This window comes from Eptesicus fuscus, chromosome 21 (genome assembly GCF_027574615.1).
Source record: "Eptesicus fuscus isolate TK198812 chromosome 21, DD_ASM_mEF_20220401, whole genome shotgun sequence".
Lineage (NCBI taxonomy): Eukaryota > Metazoa > Chordata > Mammalia > Chiroptera > Vespertilionidae > Eptesicus > Eptesicus fuscus.
Genome location: NC_072493.1, coordinates 36,967,216 through 36,990,956, shown reverse-complemented (window position 1 = coordinate 36,990,956; position 23,741 = coordinate 36,967,216). Strand labels below are relative to the sequence as shown.

Here is a 23,741-nt window from a genome sequence, read left to right as displayed (position 1 = left end):
CTGAACGCATTTTTTCTACGGTAAATAAAGTGTGGACATCACTTTATTTACCGTAGAAAAATCACAATTAAGTGTTGAGACTTTGAAAGCCATTTTATGTGTGAAATATAATTAAACAAATTCTTGTGAAAAATTTCATGACCTTTTAAACGACGACAGCAATCTACTAAAAAAATTCACTCAACTATACATAATTTTTATTTATTTATTATATTTGTAAATTGTACTTATGTTGAAATTTAAAAAATATATTACAATACTATTTTTGCATTGTATGAAAATTTTTGTTGCTCCATATAGACCAAATTTTTAATCAAGAAACCCCCCCCCCCCGTCAATGGTGTCCCGCTTTACCAATGTTAAAATCTGGTCACCTTATCCCACCCTCTCTAAAATCAATTATCTATACTAATCTATACTAATAATAGAGAAATATGCAAATTATCCATTACAGTGTCATGTCACCACCGGATCAGCAGGCTGCGTCCCTGCCCACTGCTCAGGCAGCTGCAAGGCCTGGGGTAGGATAGGATGCGATAGGAGGGGATAAAGGAGAGGGAGAGGAAGGCAGGCCTGCATGTAGACAGGCCAAAAGGAGAAACAGAAATTTAGAAAGGGAACAAGAAAAGACACAGGAATGGAAAAGGAAAGGAAACGCAGGGCTGCAGACTGGGGACGGGGGGGGGGGGGGGGGGGGGGGACCAGGGGGGGGGGGGGGGTAGCAGGTGCGCCCACGAAAGAAAATGAATTCCAGGAGAGTGGGGGTTTGCGTGTCCAGTTTACCGCTGTATTCCCAGCACCTAGAAAAGTGTCTGGTACAGACAGGCGCAAAGTTAATGCTTTTCTAATGTATTAATGGGAGTCCAGAGTCGGTCCACGTTCTTGAGGATGGAAACGGGTCAGGGAAAGGGTTTGGGTGTAGAGGGGACCTCAGGGAGCTAACTAGGACTAGAGAAGAGGGGCCGAGGAGACAGCCCACGCGAAGGTTCAGGGGTGAGCCCTGATTATGGAGCGCTCAAACCCGTGAAGGGGGAAGCACGGAACAGAGTCTCTGCTCAAGCGGAGATAGCGCCCGGGGAGTCCGGAAGCCCTGAGCTCAGGCAGCCCCGCCCACAGAGCTCAGGGGCTGGGCGGGGCCGGGGCCCCAAGGGGCGGGATTACGTGGTTGCGTCACGCGCCGTACGTCGCCGCGCGCGTGCGCTCCTTTCCACGTGCGAAAGCCCCTTACTCGTGGGGTTCTGGACGCCGCAGAAACCTGACGCGCGCCGCTCTGCTCTCGCCATGAAGCCAGGTGCGGGGCGGGGCTGGGGTCGGAGGTCAGGGACTGGGAGCCCGGCGGGAATGGGGTGCGGGGCCTGGGCCTGGAGGCAGGGGTTCTGAGGCCCGGGTCCGCGGCGGGGAGGGAGTCCCGGTTCCGGGTCGTGTGGGAGAGGGTCTTGGTTCCGCGCTGTGGTCAGCTCTGAGCCTGGGGTTCAGGGGTGGGAGTCTGTGACTGGCTTCGGAGGTCACGGTCGTGTGTCGAGAGTCTTTGGCCGGGGCGTCCTGGACTGACACTCGTCTCACTGAGGTCTTGATTAGGTTCTTGGATATTGGACCCCGGCAGCAGTCGGTGTCGGTGACCCTGGAGTTTGGGTCCAGGCGTCTGGGGTCGGAGCTCTCTCCGGGCTTCGGTTTTGGGAATCTCTCTTGGTTCGGAGGTGTAGTCTCCGAGAGCTGAGTCTAGGAACCCCGCCCCCCCCCGCCCCCCCCCCCGGTTGCCGCCGCTACCTCCGTCCCCTTGGCCCCCAACCCGCTATCTTCTCGGAGGGGGCCAGGGACGATGAGGACTCCCGGCTTGATTGTCTGTCTCCCTCCGGCCCGCTTTCCCGCTCTACTTTTTCCCAAGGGGGCGGGTCCCTGAGGATGCAGTGCAGATCGTGGGCCTAGTGATGCTCAAGTACACGGTGAGGAAACTTCTCAAGTCCAGGGTAGGATTAGCGGGTCGGGGAGGGAGATAGTCACAGGGCGGGAGTGCTTTTATTTTATCCGATTTTTCTCCAGATTATGATGATCCCACCCCACCACCCTCATGGTGGAATGCTGAGAGCCCTGGCTTTGACAGCAGAAAGGCCCCAGTTCAAAGTTTCCATCCCGGCTCTGCTTCTAACTTACTGTGTGACCTTGGGCAAGTGGTTTTACCTCTTTGTGCCTCAGTTTTCTCATCAATAAAATGGCGCCCAGTTACAATTTAGATCTTGTTAAGAAAAAATAGCACTGGGTGGTAATCGTTTTGCAGTATATAAGTGTATCAGATCAAAAGTTGTACACTTTAAACTTACACAATGTGATGTGCCAATTATATTTCAGTAAAGCTGATAAAAATGGCACAGTGCTTGAGATATAATAGTGTTGGCTCCAGTTGTTATGTTTATATTTTTTCTCAAGGGGAACAACATTAGGATCCTTATTCCTGGTATCTCAGCTCTTCCTCAATCAGCCTGCGCCCATCCCTCCAACTTGCTCCACTGGAGTTGGGGAAGTCTCCCCACTTGTGACCAAAAGCCTCTGTTTTCTGCTACAGACACCCCCCACCCCCCAGCCTGTGGAAAGATTGGGTCACCTGGTGAGGGGGATTTGTGGATCCATGTCCCCTTCAAAGTTCTCTTTCTCTTCCAGGTTTGGGGATCTGCTGATGGAGTGGGGTGGGAAGTGCTAGGATGTGTATCTTCCACTGAGACCCTGGCATTGCCGCAGGCATCCTGTGATCTGATTCTCCCAGGAATGGAGGCTACACATGAGGCCAACCCTTCCCCTCATTATGTTTGGATATGAAGTTGTAGAAGTTGTCAGGAGTCAGCTCTTCAGTGGGGATTTTAGTCTGAATAAGAGAGGAAACTTTTGGGAGATTCTGAGCAAGGACCCGATGTCAGTCAGACTTGATTGACACTTGTTTTTTTAAAGGACCCTCTGTAAAAAGACTTTAGGGGAGCAAGAGTGGAAACAGGCACATCAGTAGGAAGTTGGGTGCTGTAATCCACAAGGAGATGATGTGACTTGGACCAGGGCAGTCAGTAGCAATCAACCTGGCGACAAATTGTTACCATTGGGAATAGATTTTAAAGACAAAATCAACAGCTTGGATGTGGGTGTGAGAGAGGAGTCAAGGATAACCAAAGGTTTTGGCCTGTGTGACTGGAAGGGGTGTAGAGTTGCCATTTTTGAGATGGGTCAGGCTGTGGGAGGAGAACAGTTTTAAACCAGGGAGGGGGGGTGTCTGTGGATCCCCTACCCAAAACTTCTAGAAGTGTGTGCAAACTAGTGTTTTGGTGAGGAGTGGGTAATTTCAGGACATTTTTTATAGGAGCCCCAGGATTTGAAATGGATCAAGATAGGTTTTGAGTGTCTGGGACTAAAAGTTTACTCTCATGCCCATTGTACTCCATGCCATGCCCCTCCTTTCCAGGCCCCTGTTCTGTCAAGCCTAAGTAGAGAGTCTCTTAGACCTAATGGTTTCTCCAAGTAGGAGGGAGGACTCATTGCCTTAAGTTTGAATAATAGTCACACTGCGTGCCAGGCAGTATACTAAGTGTTTTATTGATGTGTTGTCATTTAATCTTTTCAAGTCTATGAAGAGGGCACTGCATTATCTCCATATCTGTTTTAGAGATGTTTTCAAGGCTTCCAAGAACCTTCTCTACTCTCTAGGATTGCCAGTGGTGTGGCCATCTCCCTGTGTGGGATACACGAACTGCTTGAGGAGAGCAACCAGGGCTCTGATCACCATCTGATCCCCTGCTTCTTGAATGAACAGAGTGGCTGCTTTCTCCATGAAGCAGAACCCAGAGGCTTAAGAGTCATCAGCAGATGGTGTACCTAATACTTCTTGAGCCTATACTTTGTGCCAGATGTTATGCAGGGTGCTGGGGATGCAGTGGTGACCAAAACAATTAAATATCCCTGTTCTTTTGGACTTGGTTCTAATGGGGGAGGCAGGCATTAATAATGTTAAAAATGCCATAGATGAGGCCCTGGCTGGGTAGCTCAGCTGGTTAGAGCATCATCCTGATAAACCAAGGTTGTGGCTTCAATCCCCGGTCAGGGCACATACAAGAATCAACCAATGAATATATAAATAATATATCCATCTCCCCTCCTCCCCATCTCTCTTTTATTCCCTCCCTTCCTCCCTCTCTCTCTCTCTCTCTAAAATCAGTCAATTAAAAAAAAATGCTGGGGATGGTAATTGTTAGGGGAAAAAAAAAGAAAGTGGGGTAAAGGGCCAACATGGCTCAGTGGTTGAGCATCGACCTATGGACCAGGAGGTTACGGTTCGATTCCTAGTCAGGCCATATGTACAGGTTGCAGGCTCAATCCCCAGTGTGGGGCATGCAAAAGGCAGCCGATCAATGATTCTCATCATTGATGTTTCTATCTCTCTCTCTCCTTCTCCCGTCCTCTCTGAAATCAATAAAAATATATTAAAAAGAAAGAAAGAAGCCAGAGAAGGAAAATTTAATCAGGGACCTGAGTACAGTGAAGGAGTGGGTGAACCAAGCAGATGTTCACAGGATGCAGGCAGTGGAAACGGCAGATGTTAAATGTTGAAAAGCTGGAAAGTGAGTTTGTTCTTGGGGAGGAAGAACATAGTGCCCAGCATAAAGAGAGTGAGGTCAGAAAGCTCAGCAGAAGGCAGGGCCCTGTGATGTGGGGTCTCAATTTGGGCTGCATATTAAGATAACGTGGACAACTTTAAAAAGCTCCCATGCCCAGACCCTAGCTGGTTTTGCTGAGTGGATAGAGCAGGGGTCCTCAAACTTTTTAAACAGGGGGCCAGTTCACTGTCCCTCAGACCGTTGGAGGGCCGGACTATAGTTTTAAAAAAACAAACTATGAACAAATTCCTATGCACACTGCACATATCTTATTTTGAAGTAAAAAAACAAAATGGCAAAAACACCCGGCGGGCCGGATAAATGTCCTTGGCGGGCCGCATGTGGCCCGTGGGCCGTAGTTTGAGGACACTTGGGATAGAGCATCGGCCTGCAGACTAAAGGGTCCTGGGTTCGATTCTGGTTAAAGGCACAGGCCTGGGTTGTGGGCTTGATCCCAGTAGGGGGCGTGCAGTAGGCAGCCAATTGATGATTCTCATCATTTGATGTTTCTCTCTTTCCCTTCCTCTCTGAAATCAATAAAGATATATTAAAAAAAAAAAAAAAAGCTCCCATACCCAGGCTCCCATCCAAGACAATTAGAATGTCTAGGTTTCAGGGATTAGCCAAAGGTGAGACCCACTGCTTTAAGGACGTTTGGAGCCAGAGAAAGGAGTTTTTTATAAACAAAAGCCAAGTTTATTTGTTCATTTCTTGCATTTGAAGTACTCCTCGATGACATCCTTTGCCTGAGACTCTTTGCCATAGTCCTTAACCACCACACAACTGCAACCTACCTCTTTAAGGGGTTTTCCCTCTCTGTCGATTTTACAGAGGCCTGCCCATTCCCCTAGTTTCTTCTTGGTATTCAGCACAAAGAGCCTCCACCAACTTGACCTACATAGGCTCATCACACTTGGATGCAAGTACACAAAGGTGGGCTTGGCGCTTGTCTAAGGCTTTGGCAGCGTCGCAAATGCCGCGCGCTAGGCCATCTTGGATGAGGGCGGTCTTCAGCACCTCTTGCAAAGCAGTATTAACGTCCATTACACCTCCAGCAGCAATGCCTTCCTCGGCCATGGTGGTGGGTTATGGGTAGAGCCAAATCTTGAACGCACCCAAGCCTCCGCCTCCGCGAAGCTCTGGCGGCAGGGAAAAAAAGACAGAGAAAGGAATTTTGATTTCATTTGAATGTGATGGAAAATCACTGAAGAGATTTGGGAAGGGTACTGATGAGATCTGATGCCCTGTTTTAAAAAGGGCATCACTAGCTGCCACATGGACAGTAGTCTGAGAGGGAGGGTAAGAAAGAAGGTTAACAATTCTTGGTTATGTGTAGGAGTTTTGAAACCGTTAATTTTTAACGTTTTTTTAAAATATATATTATTGATTTTTTACAGAGAGGAATTGAGTGGGATAGAGAGTTAGAAGCATTGACGAGAGAGAAACATCAATCAGCTACCTCCTGCACACCTCCCACTGGAGAAGTGCCCGCAACCAAGGTACATCCCTTGACCAGAATCGAACCTGGGACCCTATAGTCCGCAGGCTGACGTTCTATCCAGTGAGCCAAACAGGTTTTGGCGAAACCGTTAATTTTTAACGTTTTATTAGGAATAGCTATTAAGAAGTTGTCCATGTTCATCTTGAGTGCCATTAAGATGCATGAAGCTTTCATAGAAAGTGAATATAATGTACCTTTACAAAAACGTTAGCAAGTTTGCTATTGAATAGTTTATATCAAGTCAGATTATTTTTAATTTTTTTCTTAATCCTCATTCAAGGATATTTTTTCCATTGATTTTTATTTATCTTTAATATTATATTTTTATTGATTTCAGAATGGAAGGGAGAGGGCGAGAGAGAGAGAAACACCAATGAAGAGAGAGAGCGCCATTGATCAGTTGCTTTCTGCATACCCCCTACTGGGGATCCAACTGCAACCCAGGCATGTGCCCTGACCATGACCTCCTGGTTCATAGGTCGACGTTCAACCACTGAGCCACACGGGTGGGCTGATTTTTAGAGAGTGGAAGAGGAGGGAGGCAGGGAATCGAACCCAAGACCCTTCAGTGCATGGCTGACACACTGACCACTGAGATACCCCAGCCAGGGCTCAAGTCAGATTATTTTAAATTAACATTAATCTTTACACTACTTGTTATAATTTGTGATTTTTCTGACTGTCACTAAAGAGCTTTTGAAATTGTCAAAAGTCACATATTGAATCTGTTAGCACCAGAAGTCTGTCTGCTTCAAACATTGTTTTGTGCTCAGTGAAGTGAAGAACATTTGCACTATCCTGAGTGATGAAAATTAAGTCTCTGAATCTTTTTTTTTTTTTCTTAAACTTTCAATCTTGTTGATAAGCCCTAAACTGCTTATGAACTGTTGCCCATCCATAAAGCACAATTTGTTTTTCTTTTTTCTTCTATTTTTCCCTGAGCTGGCAGAGACTTCTGCAGTCTTGGAAACAGGAGATCAGTTAGCAGGAGAGGCATCACACCAAGCTCCCCTCTGTTTGGGTGTTGGCACTTTTGCTCCAGATACAAGGGTAGGCATAGGAAGAAGTTTCCAGGATATAGGTGACCCTACCACCCCAGGGAGCATGTGCAAACATGCGTACACTAACGCGCATGCGCGCGCACACACACACGCAGTGTTCTGCAGACTAATTACTATCCTATATAATAAAAGGCTAATATGCAAAATGGCCCATCGCTATGATGAGCACTGACCACTAGGGGTCAGATGCTCAACACAGGAGCTTGCCCCCTGGTGGTCAGTGCGCCAGAAGCTGGGTGAGCGTAGTGGCAGTGGCAGGAGCCTCTTCCGCCTCCGTGGCATTCCCCGAGGGCTCCTAGACTGCCAGAGGGTGCAGGCTGGGCTGAGGGACGCCCCCCCTGAGTGCACGAATTTTGTGCATCAGGCCTCTAATTGAATAGAGAATGAATTCTGTGAATCTGCCATTCAACCAGGAACAGAATATTGACAGTAAGCTACATCTACCTATGTACCCCTCCCCTATCCTAACCCCATAATTTCTCCCTCCCATTACCCAGTATCATGGGTTTTGCATTATCATCCCTTGACTCTTGTGGAATGGAGGTGGGACATGGATTACCACATATGTCACCACAGCATAGTATTGTTTCACTTCAGTTGCTGAACTTTATAGAAAGGATATTATATTGAACTAGAGGCCTGTTGCACGAAGATTCGTGCAATAGGCCTTCCTTCCCCTGGCTGCCGGCACCAGTTTTCCTCTGGCACCTGGGACCCGAGCCACAGCGGAGCCAAGCCTTCAGCCTTCAGGCTTGGCTCTGGCTGCAGCGGAGCCTTCAGTCTTCGCTCCATGCCTGCGAATGCAAATCAACCCGCCATTTTGTTGGTTTAATTTGCATACTCACTCCTGGTTGGCTGGTGGGCGTCACGGAGGTACAGTCAATTTGCATCTTTCTCTTTTATTAGTATAGATGTGGTTTCCTTAGACTTGCTTTGTCACTTAACATTTTGATTCTAAGATTTATCTATCTTTGGCAGGTAGCTATAGGTCCTTTTAATTTTTATTGTAAATATTTCCCTTTTTTTTCCTTTTTTTGTCCGTTGTGCCTATGGACATTTGAGTTAGTCCTGATTTTTCTGCTGTTGTGGACATTCGTGTACATGCTGCCTGGTACATGTTTCTCCAGTTTCTCTCCTGAGTAGAATTGTGAGGTGTAGGAATAACTTTTCCAGCTTCCTTACCCTGATTCCTGTTTCTGTTTCCATTACAGGTTTCAGCCCCCGTGGGGGTGGCTTCGGTGGCCGAGGGGGCTTTGGTGACCGTGGGGGTCGAGGTGGAGGCCGAGGCGGCTTTGGTGGAGGCCGAGGCGGCTTTGGTGGAGGCCGAGGCGGCTTTGGTGGGGGCCGAGGTCGTGGTGGAGGCTTCAGAGGCCGTGGACGAGGAGGAGGAGGAGGAGGAAGAGGTGAGTGAGACTGGGAGATGTGATGGAGGAGGCTTTCCCTGAGCTTAGGGGGTGGTATAGGAATAAATGTGGGGTCTCCCTCTCTCACTGGGTCTCTCCCTTGTAGGTGGTGGGTTCCAGTCTGGTGGCAACCGGGGTCGTGGTAGGGGAGGAAAAAGAGGAAATCAGTCAGGGAAAAATGTGATGGTGGAACCTCACCGGCATGAGGGTGAGTGAAGAAGGCAAGGAACCTGCTGAGGGTGGGGTGGGGTGAGGTGAGGTGGAGCCCAGAGTCCTCACCGCTGTTCTGATCCCCTCACTTAGGTGTCTTCATTTGTCGTGGAAAGGAAGATGCCCTAGTCACCAAGAATCTGGTCCCTGGAGAATCAGTTTATGGAGAAAAGAGAGTCTCAATTTCGGTGAGACATGGGTCCCTCTCAAAGCCACCAGGGCACCAGCTGATGTTTGACTGGTCTCCCATGTGTCCTACATGGGACAGCGAGGGCATTGTCTTAATACATAAGTCAGATCATGCACTTCCCTCCCCACATGCCTTCCATGACTCCCATTGCCTTCAGGTTAATGTTCCAGGTGTGGCCTGGAAGGCCCTTCACATTCCCGTTTCCCCTTGCCACTCCCTGGCCTCACCTCCTCCCACTGTCTCCCTGACTGAGTATCTTCTAGCCCACTGACCTGCTGCTCCCCTGCCTGGAATACTCGTCTCCCAGCTCTATGTATGACTGGTTCCCTCTTACACCAGCGTGTCTGGTCAGGTGTCACCTTGTCTTTCTCAAAGGCCACCTTTCACTACCCTGTCTGTCAAAAACAGCCCTCACCACCTATCTCTTGCCCTGTTTTTATTTTCTTGGTTTTTATTTTAATGCTCACCCGAGGATATTTTTCCATTGATTGATTTTTAGGGAGAGTAGAAGAGAGAGAGAAAGACAGAGAAACATCGATGTGAGAGAAACACATCGATTGGCTGCCTCCTGCACGAGCCCTGACCAGGGCCCAGGCCAGGGAGGAGCCTGCTACTGAGGTACGTGAATCAAACCCTTGACTGGAATAGAATCCGGGACCTTTTGGTCCACAGGCCAACACTCTTATCCACAGAGCCAAACTGGCTAGGGCGTCCTATTTTTCAAAGATTTTTTAAAATTGATTTTCAGAGAGAGGAAGGGAGAGGGAGAAACTTTGATGTGAGAACAAAGCATCGATTGGCTGCCTCCTGCACACCCCTACTGGGTGTTGAGCCAAAAACCTGGGAATATGCCCTGACCAGGAATTGAATTGGCAACCTTTCTGTGTAGGAGACTGAAGCCCAAGCAACCAAGTCACACAGGCCAGGGCCCCCCTCCCTATTATCCCGTCATTTCCTTTATGGCCAGGCACAGTCCTGCCTCAGGGCTTTTCTGCTGTGTTTCCTGCCGCCTGGAATGAGCCCCCCTCCCAAGATAACTTGAATGGCCCCTCCCCTTCTTCAGGTCTGCTTCTTGTCTCTTCCCTGGCCACCCTTTCTCATTTTCACCTGTCTCTCGCCCTGCTCCCCATACTTCATATCTACTTTTCTGGCTTGATCTTTTCTCCTTAAGTGCCTGTTACTGGCTACTATGTCAACCGTGTGTGTTAGTCAGTTCATTACATACTTACTCTTTCAGGGCACGGGTCTTTGTCTCGGTAACTATGTATCCCCAGTGCCTAATACAGGGTCTGCACACAGTATGTCCTGGCACGGCAAATGTTTGTGGAAGGAATGCGTAGATCTGGTATGATCTTGTCTCTGTGTTTATTGTCTGGTGTTTGCCCTTTTCCATGAGTTAGTAGCTTCTATTATAAGGCAGACACTGCATCTGTTGAGGTCACTGATATGTACCCACATTTGTTTCTTGTACAGTGATTGAGTTTTTTTGAGGGCCCTAGGGTTAAGGGCAGTGGGGGGCTTGCAGAAGAGTCTGGCACTGACTTCTATCCCATCTCTCCTGGCCTAGGAGGGAGATGACAAAATCGAGTACCGTGCCTGGAACCCCTTCCGCTCCAAGCTGGCAGCAGCGATCCTGGGTGGTGTGGACCAAATCCACATCAAGCCAGGGGCCAAGGTGCTCTACCTTGGGGCTGCCTCGGGCACCACCGTCTCTCATGTCTCTGACATTGTAGGCCCGGTGAGTGGATGAAGTTGTGGGGATGGATATGAGTAAGGGCTGGTGGTGAGGTAGGAGGGAGAGGAAGGCTGCTGCTAGATCCTTCCCTGCATTGCATGGCATGGAGCTAGGCCTTTCCCTGCTAGAGTGCCTGTGAGTAAAAGAAGCAGCTTGAACTATCTGCTCTCCAAAGCCTCATTCAGCTTCATTTCTGAGTTCTTGGCTCAGAGGAAAGGGGCATGGACATTGGGTCACCATTGTTAGCCAGGCCCAGAACTGAGTATCCACCAGACTACTGAGTATATACCAGACTACTTGATTTAGTTGCCCTTTTAAAAAATTTATGCCCCCCAAATCTGATCTTCTAGTTTCTCTTGGAAGAACAAATCTCATTTTCTGGGCCTGCATTTCAGTGTGGCTGTACAAGCTCCCTGTTTAGAGGGTACCTGTGCATGTCATTTCATGACCTCTAGCTCATCTACATTACAGAGCCTATAAAACCCAGGCTCGGATGCAGGCACTTAACAGTGACATGACTTTCACAAGTTATTTAATCTCTTTGGGCCTCAGTTTACCCCTCTGGAAAATAGGGTTATTGTGAAGATAAATGAGTTAATTCCTGTAAAGTGCTTAGAGCAATGCCTGGTCTATTGCAGATATTCTTAGCTGTTATGACTTCATCTCTGTGCACTAGCTTCCTGGTTTTAAGCCTGTATTGGGGGCTTGGGTTTTCAGATTAGGCAAAGCGGGAGTGAATAAACCTCGGCCAGCGACTTCATGTCTCTGGACCTCAGTTTATTCATCTGTAAAATGAACATAATAATAATAGTTGTTAAGTGGTAGAGTTTAGATTTGGGGATTTGAAGATATGCTGCATGCAATGTATGGGCCCAAAGTAGGTGCTCCATACATGAGAACTAGTATCATTATTGTTATTTGATTTATTTTAGGATGGTCTGGTCTATGCAGTTGAGTTCTCCCACCGCTCTGGCCGTGACCTCATTAACTTGGCCAAGAAGAGGACTAACATTATTCCTGTCATTGAAGATGCTCGGCACCCGCACAAATACCGCATGCTCATTGGTGAGGGATCAGGGATTGGCCCAGGTGGGGTAGGATAGGCCACTCCAGGTTTCCTGGAAGAGTCCAGGGCCCTAATTTGGATGGAATTGGAATGGATGAGCAGGCCTCTTGAGTCTGCAGGAATGAAAAGGGTTGGGGGAGCTGCTTCAGGGTCTCTGGCACCTTCAGATGCCAGCCTCCTCTCCTCTGATCTCGTGCCCCTCTCCCTAGGCCTCGGCTGCCCCATACTTCCTTCCTCCCTCTAAAATGTACTTTTACACTGCCCCTGGCTTATATAGACAAGCCTCCTTCAGCTCTACCTGGTGTTTCTCAGTGATTACAGCGTCGGCCCACACACTGAAAGGTCATGGGTTCAATTCCCAATCAAGGGCACATACTTGGGTTGCAGTTTCAATCCTCAGGCAGGTGCAGGGAGACAGCCAATCGATGTTTCTCTTTCTCAGCCCCCTCCCTCCCACACTCTGTAAAAAAACATCAATGGAAAAAATATCCTTGGGTGAGGAGTAAGAACAACAACAACAAAAAAGCCTCCTTCAGAGGTCCTCCTCCTCGTCCTCTGGTCAGATCATAACCCAGAAAGCACAAATTGAGTGTGGCCTGGCCCAGAGGAGCCCATTGTAAATATCAATTACTTTGATTTTTAAAAAAATATTCAGAAGCAAGATGTAAAAATGGAATTCTTTATAAATCACCCTCTGAGGTAACATGAACAATTTGATGTCTGCTTTTTCCAATTTTAAAAAGTTAGTTTCATTACAACATCTTCCCATATTTTTAAGTTTGTTTGTTTTTTTTAATCATACTGCCTTAAAAATACTATTTTACATTCTGCTGGTTCCTGTGAGGTTTTTCCCCATGTACCTATACCATACCCCTTGTCCTGCAACTTGTTTTTATCTGACAATCCTGCAGACACTCTTGCCTGTAAGTGCTCACCTTTATTTGCCTTTTGATGACGTGTCTGTCTCCCCCCGACCCCCACCCAGACCTGGGAGCGTCTCGAGGGCAGGGGCAGGGTTTGACTCGTCTCTCTGTCCCCCACACCCGGCCCAGGGCTGGGCACAGAGTAGGTGGCAATCATGGGTTATAAGAGGTCTGAATGAATGATGTGACTGAGTTTGGACCCATCTTGGGGGCACCGTGGAGGGAAGGGGCATCAGTGGGGGGAAGTGAGACTGGAAGCAGGGAAGACTGCCAGGAATCTGCAGGCCCCCTGGGAGGAGCTGGGAAGATCAGTGGACCCAGCTTTTAACTGCCACTTCTTTCTCCCTAGCAATGGTGGATGTGATCTTTGCCGATGTGGCCCAGCCAGACCAAACCCGGATTGTAGCCCTGAATGCCCACACCTTCCTACGTAATGGAGGACACTTTGTGATTTCCATTAAGGTGTGGGTCTTGGAGGAGTCTAAGTATCTTCTCTATCATTAACTGCCAAGTAGCCAGTCAAAACAAGGGAGCCCCTAATCCAGTCAGTCTATTCTCAGCCTTTATCCCCACACAGCTCCCTACAAGCCATTCCCTGGCCTGAGTCAAATATCACATGATGAATAATGTCTGCAAAACTAGCAGCTTTGGGTTTAAAGAGGCAATAGAATGTAGTGGTCAAGTGCATGATCCCTGACTCTGACAATTTGAGTTTGAATTCCAGCTCGCTGTGTGACTTTGAACAAGTTACTTAATCTGTGTGCTTGTAAAATGAAAATACTATATATGTAAAATAGAAATATTAGTCCAATTTTTAGTGTCTATATAAGGATTAAATTAATATACGTTAAGTGTTTAGAACAGCCTGGTGTAGAATAAATACTAGATAAATATTAGTTGCATTTTTAAAAACATTTTAGTTTGAAATACAGAGAGTTCTGCCATGTGCCTTTCAACCAGATTCACCATTTTGTTAGCCTTTTGCTACATTTATTTTCATATTCTCAGCTGCATTATTATTGTTAAAGAGGAAGCAGAAGGGGGAAAAAAGCCCTGAGTGTAAAATTTAATCACTGGCTTTTAGATAATAGGACCCTGTTGAAGGCTACCTGTTCCAAATCCAGACCAAATTGAAAATTTCCAAAACTTGAGTTTCACCATTTCCAGTAAAAACAAGTACTTCTAATTTAAAGAGTACAGAAAAGGGCAAATAGCTCAAAGCCTTGCTGCAGACTTCAAATCCTCTCTCCTCTGCAGGCTAACTGCATTGACTCCACAGCATCTGCCGAGGCAGTGTTTGCCTCTGAAGTGAAAAAAATGCAACAGGAAAACATGAAACCCCAGGAGCAGTTGACTCTAGAGCCATATGAAAGAGACCACGCTGTGGTCGTGGGTGTATACAGGTGAGCAGGGGGCCCAGTATTCCAACAGGACAGATGTCTCTGGCCCCTGCACCCCAGAGCCACATGGTTCAATACTTGATAGGAGTGCCCCTAAAGTGGTGACAAGCTCTGATGCCCCTCATCTTCCTCTCACAGGCCGCCCCCCAAGGTGAAGAACTGAAGGCTGCTTCTTCATCTGGATTGCTGAGATTGTGTTGCTACTGTTACACTTGTGTTTTTCTATTAAAAGACTCATCCTTCCTTCCGGTCTGGGTCTGCTGCTGATTGCTTGGCGACTTCCATTGACAACAGGACGGAATGCGCCCTTAGTTAACTTGCGTGGCGGTGGTGGTTGGGGGTGGACATTCTCATCCGACCACACAGCGCATGCTCCTTTCTTAGCTGCCTCTTGCGCCACCCAAGCCTGGATTTTGGCGCTTGGGCGGAGCTTACCAGGCGGAGCTCACTGCGCATGTGTGCTGGTAAGCTCTGCTGAGCAGGCGCAGTGTATTGCCGTGAGTCACGTGAGGGGGAGCGGATGGGGGGGGTGGGGGTAGGGGCGGAGCCCGAAGCCTGTGGGGAGGGGGGGCCGGTTTGTTGTGGTTGCCATTTTGCTGGTTGCATTACTGGGTAATCAGGGCCCTGCTTCGCTGCGTCCACCGGATATCTTCAGCCAGTGGGCAGGCCTGAGCTCGGGCTTCCCGAGCAGTTTGAGTCCCCTTGCCTGCGTTCTCAGGTAACGAAGTGGCTACAGATGGGGCGCGGCTCGCGCTCCGCCCTCCCCCTGTCGCCGGGAGACTTAGGAGGCGCAGGGAGGAGAGGAGTGGGGCGGCGGGCAGGTGCAGGCCATGTCTAATTATTCATAGTTGGATTCCTGGAAGGGCATAGCCCGAGAGAGTTGTCCTGGGAAGGGGTACCGGGGTCCCGCTCCCGCCCTTTGTTTGGGCTCGGCTCTGCCCGCTGCATCATTGTCGCCTAGCAACAACCGCCCCGAGCTGTGATTGGTTGAGCTCTTGGGCCCAGCGACCAATGGCACGGTTGTTGCCATGGCAGGTGTGGACTGCCAAGTTCAGGCCTGCCCGCTGGCCCTGGCGGCCCTCCAAAATGGGAGGCCAGACGCCTGTGTCCCTGGGGGCCGGTGGCTGCGTGGGGCGGGGCCGGCGGGTCGAGGGTTAACCCGCCCCTCCCCTCCCCCGTCCACCTGCCTTTCCCTTCCCTGTGTGCCCCGGGTTGACCCTCGTCCCTGTCCCCTCCTCTTCCCCCCTCCCCCCGCAGCGGCTGCTGTTGTCACCCACCGGGCCTCCTGTCCCGCTTGCCCTCCCTGCTGTAGGGCTTGCCGGGGCCCGCCGGCCCGGGACAGGCGGCTGTCTCCTCGCCACCGCCGCCATGCTGGCTGCTCGCCCACCCCACTGGGGGCCCCACCGCGCCCCAGCCTCCCGTGGGCCCCGCACCAGCCCTGACCCGGGTAGGGGGTGGTGGCTGGGGGAGACGATCCTGGTGTGGGAGGGCCCCCAGGAAAGAGTTTGGTGTGTGTGGGGGGGGGGGGGGGGGAGGAAGCTCCAAGAGAGGAGGGGTCGTGGGGTGGCAAGACTTGGCATAGGAGAAAGGGACTGATATGAGGGAAGGCCCGCAGGGAGAGGACTTTGGTGTGGCAGCTAGGGAAGAATTCTGTGATATTTGGGGGGTTTGGCTATGGGGCCTTCTAGGAATGGGCACAGTTGTGGATTGACCAGTGGACAGAAGAGTCCCTGGAGAAAGGGCCCTGGTAGGAATATTGGATTGGGAGGAGGTGGGTAGACTCCAGTGTAGGCAAGAGAAGGGCGATCACTATAAATCGTGAGAAGAGACACATCCCCTTTGCTCCCATCAGGAGTGGGCCTTGATTGGAAGGGGTACCTTGGCATAATATTGGGGAGTTGGGATATGGTGTGGAGAAACTAGCTGGAGGGGTGGTTCCTGAGGTGGGAGAATATAATATAGGGAAGAGGTCTTGGCATAATATGGGGAGGGTCCCTGGGGAAGGGTGTGCCTGGGTGGACCAGAGGAGTAGGACTCTGTTATATAGGAGTTTTCAGATAACTGTGATCAGGAGGTACCCAAAGACCCCAATGTGGTTTTAGAGGCCCACAGAGGACTTTGCTAGGGTTTGGTGGGGGCCTAGAGGACTCTAATGTGGTTTGGGGAATCCTAGACTTCTGGATTGGGGGAATCTGCTGGGAAGGGTAGATCTTGAAACAGATGAACCTTGCTTTGATGAGATCCCAATATCCAGGGGAGAGTGCAGGAGGACAGGATCTTGTGTGAGGGCAGCCTGGGGAGGGTTACAAGTGGAAATGGGAAGAAAAGAGTGAACCCTACTCCCCATACTGTCTGTGATTTCTGTTTTCTTCCTTCCTCCAATTATTGGTGTCTTTCTGTCCTTTTCTGTCCTGGCCCATATTCCTGCCTGACTCCCGATCACTCGCTCTCACATGTGCCCCTGTTTGTGCTGCTTACCTCATTTATTTGGTAATCATTTGTCGAGGGACTCTGCTATGCCTCCTTTCCCCTCCCCCTCACCACTTCTGTCTGTCCCCCCTTCATTCCCACCTGTTGCTCTGTGGCACTTTTCCTCCACCCTTGCCTTGCCTTGCTCTGATGTCCACCTCTTTCCTGCCTGGCATTATCCCACACACCCCCTTCCATGTTGTTCCCCTGCCTCCCGCCTGCTCTCAGGTCTCAGCGGCGGTGGCAGCCGAGGTGCAGGATGCGAGAAGGCGCCCCCCGGCCGGGCTCCCGCTCCAGGCCTCGCTCCCCTGCGGCCCTCTGAGCCCACCATGGCCGTCCCACCGGGCCATGGTCCCTTCTCTGGCTTCCCAGGGCCCCAGGAACACACACAGGTATGTGGTCAGCTGGCTCCTCGCCTGCCTGGGGTAGAGGGAGGCTGGGAATAGAAGGATCTTGGAGCCAAAGACAGTGTGGTTGTCCAGGGACAGTCTCTCAGGGGCATGAAGAGCCCCATGGAAGTTGAATATAATAGAAAAGTTGCTGGCAGAGTCGGGGTTTTGAGGGCCTGGGTTAAAATAGGTAAAATTCCTTAGGTTCTCCATGCTTCAGTATTCTGTTCTGTAAAATGGGGCCAATAATGATATTTACCTCACAGGGTTGTTGTGAGGATTAAACCAGTTAATGAAATACATGTAAAATGCTGAGGACAGTGCTTGGCACATAGTAAGCAATAAATGTTCACTAAGAAAAAGTCCAGAGTGAAAGATCTGGAGGGGGTGTAAGGGGAGGAAAGTTGAGCCTGAAGGGTCTTGGAGCTAGCAGGGCCTAGGGTTCAGGGTATAGATCTCCAGGGATAGAGACAGTTAAGGTTCTGAAATGTAGAGCTTGGAGTGGGAGGTCCAGGGTGCTGGATCCAGATCCAGGACTCTTGAAGTGAAATAACTGGACAAAGATGCTCAGATTGAGGGGGTGGGGGGACACGTGTGAGCATTGGAAAGGCTCTAAGGGATAAGGGTAAAGCAAGATGGGAACCCTTAAGATGGGATACCCAGATGGATGGTCTCAGGCGAAGGGTTGGGTCGGGCAGAGCCTAAGTTTTTTTGTATGATCTCTCCCACTGAGGTTCAGAAATGAACACTCAGCTAATCTTTAACAATTATCCACTATAGCCCTAGCTGGTTTGGCTCAGTGGATAGAGCGTCAGCCTTCGGCCTGAAGGGTCCCCAGTTCGATTCTGGTCAAGGGCACAGGCCTGGGTTGCAGGCTTGATCCCCAGTTGGGGGCATGCAGGAGGCAGCCAATCAATGATTCTCTCTCACCATTGGTGTTTCTATCTCTCTCCCCCTCTCCTCTCCTCTCTCTCTGAAATCAATAAAAATATATTTTAAAAATTATTATTATTATTATCCACTGCATGCCAGGCCTTGCTCCCGGCACAGAAGATATATACAGCAAGAAGAAGACATAGCCTCTGCCCTTGGGGACTTTCTCTGTTAGTGGGGTTGTCAGGCAGTGACCAAATGAGCAGGCGCGCAGCAGCGATGAGCCAGCCACCCGTTAGTTCTCCCCCTTGAGGTTGGAGGTAAAGGTCTGTCCTCAGAGCCCACCTCTCACCCCGCCCAGCAGGTATTGCCTAATGTGCGGCTCTTGCCGAGGAGGCTTCCTCTGGCCTTCCGGGATGCGACCACGGCCCCATTGCGCAAGCTCTCCGTGGACCTCATCAAGACCTACAAGCACATCAACGAGGTAGGCAGGGGGTGGGGGACCCGGCTGGGTGCTGAGGGGTCCTGGCTGCTGGCACAGGTCACTCACCAGTCCTCATCTCCTGGCTGGCCGGCTGGGCAGGTCTACTATGCAAAGAAGAAGCGGCGGGCCCAGCAGGCTCCTCCTCAGGACTCCAGCACCAAGAAGGAGAAGAAGGTCCTGAACCACGGTTATGACGATGACAACCATGACTACATAGTGCGCAGTGGCGAGCGCTGGCTGGAGCGTTATGAGATTGACTCCCTCATTGGCAAAGGCTCCTTTGGCCAGGTGCGGGATGCCCCCACCCACCCAGATCCAGAGATTGGGGGATATGGGCACCCACTGATATTGACTCACCCAGTCAGTGGTTCAGTGGTTTCACGTTCTGTGCTGGGCCATTCAACTCAGCCCAGTCACTTGGTTTTCCCTGTGCCTGTTTCATTTTCTTTAAAAAAAAAAAAACAAAAAAAAAACCCTGCAATTAACAGGACTCTCCACATGAGGTTGTTGTATTATTTCATGTCCAGTGTTCATCCTAGTGCCTGACTGTGGTGAGCACTCAATTTTGAGTTCCTGTTAGTAATATCGATAATGATATTGGTGAACCTCCTTAGCTGGAGGGAAAACAGTGGCACCTGGCCCTGTCTCCTCCCTCATCTCCCATTCCCCTCACTTTGTGACATACCCTGCCCCTGCAGGTGGTGAAAGCCTATGATCATCAGACCCAGGAACTGGTGGCCATCAAGATCATCAAGAACAAAAAGGCCTTCCTGAACCAGGCCCAGATTGAGCTGCGGCTGCTGGAGCTGATGAACCAGCATGACACCGAGATGAAGTACTACATAGGTGAGCCCCGAGGCAACACGAGCTGCTCAGGGCTAGGTCACCCCGGCTATAGATGGGGTTGGTGTCCTCAGGACAGGGTGTGGTCTCTAATTCCATGACATCGGTGACGCTTCTGCCACTTTTTATGGTTTTTGTCCTATTCACAAGAGAACGCTGGTCAGAGTTTCTTAGGTGCGTAGGGTCATGCTCTGTTGTAAGCACTTTACATAAGTAAGCTCTTGTCTGCCTCACCACAGTGCCATGGAAGGGGCATCATTGCCCACAGCCTAGAGATGAAGAAACGAGGCATTCAGGTGCTATTGCTGCATAAGGTCACAGAGTGTGTCCTCAGTAGAGCTGTAATTTGACCAGGCAGTAGACTCCAGAGCCTTTACTTTTAACATCTATTGCCAGCCTTTTCCCTCTTGTGTATACTGGTTCCTCTTAGAAAAAGCAAGGGACTTAAAGAGTATGTTTCTTTAAATATAAATCCTCACAGTAAATGGAAAATGAGTAACCTCTGCCGCACACACAAAAAAGAACTGAGACTAAAACAATGTTATAAAATTAAATGAGGCAGTATAGGATCGTATTAAAGACGCCACTGGTGAGCCTCCTTAGCTGGAGGAAAACTGGTGCCTGGCCTGTCTCCCTCTTCATCAGTCCCTGTACGGACCTGTCAGTACCAAATGGAAACTTCCTCTTTGGTTTAATCTGACAGTTTGACAGGAGTCTTGGGAAGAATTCACTTTTCTTAAGAAAATCAGTCTTTTTCCTGGGATGATCCAAGTTATAGACCATATAGAAATGCCGGACTAGCAGCTGGTACCTGTGGGCACACCGCACTTGGGCCAGTGCTCAAGAAGCAGACACACATATCTCCTTGATTCCTGCGTACCCCAGGCCACCACTGGCCTTCTCTGAGCCTCAGTTGTTTTTTCCCCACCTACCTATTTGGTCCCCTTCCCGGCAGTGCACCTGAAGCGGCACTTCATGTTCCGGAACCACCTGTGCCTGGTGTTCGAACTGCTTTCCTACAACCTGTATGACCTTCTGCGCAACACGCATTTCCGGGGTGTCTCACTGAACCTGACGCGGAAGTTGGCGCAGCAGCTCTGCACGGCGCTTCTCTTCCTGGCCACGCCCGAGCTTAGCATCATTCACTGCGACCTCAAGCCCGAGAACATCCTGCTCTGCAACCCCAAGCGCAGCGCCATCAAGATCGTGGACTTTGGCAGTTCCTGCCAGCTCGGCCAGCGGGTAGGGCCTGGCCCCGCCCGAGGGGTGGGACTAGTGGTGTGGGCATGGGTGCGGCTGGGACCGGGCGGGGCCAGCTGGTGGCCAGCGATGAAGGGGCCGAGCGAGGTGGGCTGGAGGGGGTAGTGAAGTGGCTGATGCCTAAGGGACAGTGCTCAGGATGGGTACGAAGGGTGGGGCCAGTGTGTGACGTAGGTAAATAAGAGGGCCACAGGATGTATATACTGCCCAGTCAGAAAAGGAAGAGTGAAGGCTGGGGGTGGGGCCAGTTTTGAGGCTGCCAGATGAGGGTAGGGGAAGTTGGGTTGGCTTTGAGCCTAGTTGGCACTGAGCTAAGTGTTGTTTACCCAGTCTTCTCAAAGCTGGGAGGGAAGGTGGGGAAGGTGCTTCAGCTGTGCAACTTCCTGTAAGCAGTCATTTGAATTCATGGTGGTGGTGGCAGGAAAAGGGTCTGGATTGGGGTGGTAGGGAGGGCCTAGGTTTGCAGACTGCCGAACTCTGACTAAGAGGGGCCCAGAGTCAGGCCTGCAGATGGAGATCAGGATCAGACTAGGCCAGCAGACTTTTGAGGCCGATGAGTAAAGTGGAGGTAGTGGCTCCTGTAAAGTTGGTGCAGATAACATCAGGGTTTGTAGCAACCACATCCCCAGTTTGAGGGCAGAAGGCTTGTTGTAGTTTTGGGGGGGGCCAGTGGGGGTGACTGTTGCCCTCTATCCTCCCTCAGATTTACCAGTACATCCAGAGCCGCTTCTACCGGTCACCCGAGGTGCTCCTGGGCACGCCCTATGACCTGGCCATTGACATGTGGTCCCTGGGCTGCATCCTGGTGGAGATGCACACTGGAGAGCCCCTTTTTAGTGGCTCCAATGAGGTGTGATCCTGAGGAGGGGGTGTGTTGGAGGGGGTGTAGGCCGGGCTGGCCTGATGACCCTGACTGCCCACATGCTCACAGGTGGACCAAATGAATCGGATTGTGGAGGTGTTGGGCATCCCACCAGCCCCCATGCTAGACCAGGCACCCAAGGCTCGCAAGTACTTTGAACGGCTGCCTGGGGGTGGCTGGACCCTACGGAGGACAAAGGAACTCAGGAAGGTGCGGCCCCTGCCCTTTGCCGCTCCTCCTACCCTGGTGGCCCCTCACTCTCTCACACTTGGGGCTCCCTCTCTCCCTGCTTCCTCTCCCTCGTGTCTTTCCCATCCTTTCTCTCCCCCTCGTCTGTCTGTTCCTTCCTCCCCAATCTACCCTCTCTCTCCTGCCCACCCCACAACTCTTCTTAGCTTCTCTTTCCACTTTCTCTCTGGTGCCTCTGTTTCCCCGTGTGTGTCTCCCTGCCCCTCCTGCCCACTGACGGCCACTCTCTTGCCCCCCCTCCCACCCCCTCCCTGCCAGGATTACCAGGGCCCTGGGACACGGCGGCTGCAGGAGGTGCTGGGCGTGCAGACGGGCGGGCCCGGGGGCCGGCGGGCGGGGGAGCCGGGCCACAGCCCCGCCGACTACCTCCGCTTCCAGGACCTGGTGCTGCGCATGCTGGAGTATGAGCCCGCCGCCCGCATCAGCCCTCTTGGGGCTCTGCAGCATGGCTTCTTTCGCCGCACGGCAGATGAGGCCACCAACACGGGCCCGGCAGGCAGCAGTGCCTCCACCTCGCCCGCCCCCCTCGACACCTGCCCCTCCTCCAGCACCGCCAGCTCCATCTCCAGCTCTGGTGGGTGCCCAGTGCCCAATAGGGTAGGACAGTTGTGGGGGAAGCTCTGGTTTGGCCTGACCTTGGGGACCTTGTCACTGGGCCATCACCTAGAGCTTTGAAACTGCATGATCCTGAACTCCAAAGGTTCGGGCAGGAGAGCTCCAACTGGCCTTGACCTGATCTCTGAAACCGAGTTTGTGCTCAGACCTCTAAATGGTTCTGACTCCAACACCCAAAACTGAACCCTAATCTCAAAAGTGGGCCTGATCGCTTCACGTGAACACAGAACCCAAAGCCCAAACCTGGGCCTGGGTCATGAATCAGATTCAGCCACCTGCAAACCCAGCCACCACCTCTCCTCACTTAAGGCCTCTTCTCTCCTCCCCTGGTACTTCCAGGAGGCTCCAGTGGCTCCTCCAATGACAACCGGACCTACCGCTACAGCAACCGATATTGTGGGGGCCCTGGGCCCTCCATCACTGACTGTGAGATGAACAGCCCCAAGGTATGGGGCTTTAGGGCCTTTGGAGGTGGGTGGTGGGGTATCTGGGACTCCGGAACTTGGGCCTCCATCACCCACTGTTCCTTTGCTCCTTTAGGTCCCACTCTCCCAGCCGATACGCCCCTGGGCAGGCGGTGATGTGCCCCACAAGACACATCAAGCCCCTGCCTCTGCATCATCACTGCCAGGGGCTGGCACCCAGTTACCCGCCCAACCCCGCTGCCTTGGCCGTCCTCCATCACCAACCTCACCACCACCTCCGGAGCTGATGGATGTGAGCCTGGTGGGCAGCCCTCCCGACTGCTCCCCACTCCATCCAGCGCCTGCCCCCCAGCACTCGGCTGCCTCAGCCCTCCGGACTCGGATGACAGGAGGTCGTCCACCCCTCCCACCCCCTGATGACCCTGCCACTCTGGGGCCTCGCTTGGGCCTTCGTGGTGTACCCCAGAGCACGGCAGCCAGCTCATGACCCTGCCCCTTCCCTGGGGCCCCTCCTGAAGCCATACCCCTCCCCCCATCTGGGGGCCCTGGGCTCCCATCCTCATCTCTCCCCTTGACTGGAATTGCTGCTACCCAGCTGGGGTGGGTGAGGCCTGCACTGATTGGGGCCTGGGGCAGGGGGTCAAGGAGAGGGGTTTAGGCGTGCCCCCACACTAAGGACTGGACCCATGGCCCCCTCTCTCCCCTTGTTTTCTATTTATTGTACCAAAGACAGTGGTGGTCCAGTGGTTGGGAGACCCCCTTCACCCCAGGGCCCTAGGAAGGGGTGGGGGCAGGTAGGGGGAGATGGCATTGCTCCTCCTTGCTGTACCCCCCAGTAAAGAGCTTTCTCACATGCCCGCCTGAGCGTCTGCAGGGCCCTGGCTCCCTTCACCCAGCCCTCAGAGGCATGGTGCGGAATGTGTTTGGGGAGGGGGTGCTGGAAGAGCTTTGTCTTGTCGGATATGCCCATAGGGAAGTTATAGCTGTTGGTACAGACATGGGGCTGCTGGAGGTCTGGGCCTAAGGAATCCTAGACAGAGATCCTGAATAGGATTGTAGCCCACATTTGCCTCTTCCAGGGTAAATTGAGACTCTGAAAGGGTAAAGGCCCACCTCTGGCCTGTTTCTGGGAAACAAGTTTCTGTCCTAGTA

General features: G+C 51.3%; 2 protein-coding genes, 1 long non-coding RNA gene and 1 pseudogene across 6 annotated transcripts; 2 read left to right on the top strand and 2 right to left on the bottom strand.

Moving 5' to 3' along the window:
- The first annotated feature begins 1,172 nt into the window (after nucleotides 1-1,172).
- Nucleotides 1,173-14,363, top strand: FBL (fibrillarin). Its single transcript, XM_008139600.3, has 9 exons — nucleotides 1,173-1,291; nucleotides 8,405-8,596; nucleotides 8,703-8,804; nucleotides 8,900-8,994; nucleotides 10,564-10,734; nucleotides 11,664-11,796; nucleotides 13,070-13,182; nucleotides 13,978-14,123; nucleotides 14,259-14,363. Exons 1-9 carry the CDS (start codon nucleotides 1,282-1,284, stop codon nucleotides 14,281-14,283), a joined length of 987 nt encoding a protein of 328 aa, XP_008137822.2. The 5' UTR covers nucleotides 1,173-1,281; the 3' UTR covers nucleotides 14,284-14,363.
- On the bottom strand, nucleotides 5,311-5,770 carry LOC103284317 (40S ribosomal protein S12-like; annotated as a pseudogene).
- Nucleotides 14,364-14,708: 345 nt separating the features above from the next.
- On the top strand, nucleotides 14,709-23,442 carry DYRK1B (dual specificity tyrosine phosphorylation regulated kinase 1B). Of its 4 annotated transcripts, XM_028142695.2 has the most exons (12): nucleotides 15,297-15,567; nucleotides 16,818-16,981; nucleotides 18,216-18,335; nucleotides 18,435-18,623; nucleotides 19,034-19,181; nucleotides 20,134-20,420; nucleotides 21,142-21,288; nucleotides 21,370-21,510; nucleotides 21,808-21,843; nucleotides 21,928-22,123; nucleotides 22,504-22,610; nucleotides 22,705-23,442. In XM_028142695.2, the coding sequence occupies exons 1-12, from the start codon at nucleotides 15,489-15,491 to the stop codon at nucleotides 23,074-23,076; spliced, it is 1,986 nt and encodes a 661-aa protein (XP_027998496.2). In that variant the 5' UTR covers nucleotides 15,297-15,488; the 3' UTR covers nucleotides 23,077-23,442. The 4 variants fall into 4 exon arrangements, with proteins under 4 accessions (XP_008137824.2, XP_027998496.2, XP_027998499.2 ...); XM_008139602.3 differs by lacking the exon at nucleotides 15,297-15,567 and adding an exon at nucleotides 14,709-14,838 and having other exon boundaries at nucleotides 21,808-22,123; XM_028142698.2 differs by lacking the exon at nucleotides 21,808-21,843.
- LOC129147590 (uncharacterized) lies at nucleotides 17,968-20,174 on the bottom strand. The gene is made up of 4 exons (XR_008554900.1): nucleotides 20,111-20,174; nucleotides 18,693-18,780; nucleotides 18,402-18,512; nucleotides 17,968-18,316 (listed from the first exon to the last, which is right to left on the bottom strand). It is a non-coding gene; the product is annotated as an uncharacterized LOC129147590 (long non-coding RNA).
- Nucleotides 23,443-23,741: the final 299 nt, after the last annotated feature.

What these genes read in the sequence shown, in the direction of transcription:
- FBL (XM_008139600.3), top strand. An exon ending in AGGAGGAGGAGGAGGAAGAG is followed by an intron (nt 8,597 to 8,702) that starts GTGAGTGAGACT and finishes TCTCCCTTGTAG; the next exon opens with GTGGTGGGTTCCAGTCTGGT. An exon ending in ACTTTGTGATTTCCATTAAG is followed by an intron (nt 13,183 to 13,977) that starts GTGTGGGTCTTG and finishes TCTCCTCTGCAG; the next exon opens with GCTAACTGCATTGACTCCAC.
- DYRK1B (XM_008139601.3), top strand. Translation starts at nt 15,489, where the DNA reads ATGCTGGCTGCTCGCCCACCCCACTGGGGGCCCCACCGCGCCCCAGCC. An exon ending in CCGCACCAGCCCTGACCCGG is followed by an intron (nt 15,568 to 16,817) that starts GTAGGGGGTGGT and finishes GCCTGCTCTCAG; the next exon opens with GTCTCAGCGGCGGTGGCAGC. An exon ending in CCTGCCAGCTCGGCCAGCGG is followed by an intron (nt 20,421 to 21,141) that starts GTAGGGCCTGGC and finishes ATCCTCCCTCAG; the next exon opens with ATTTACCAGTACATCCAGAG.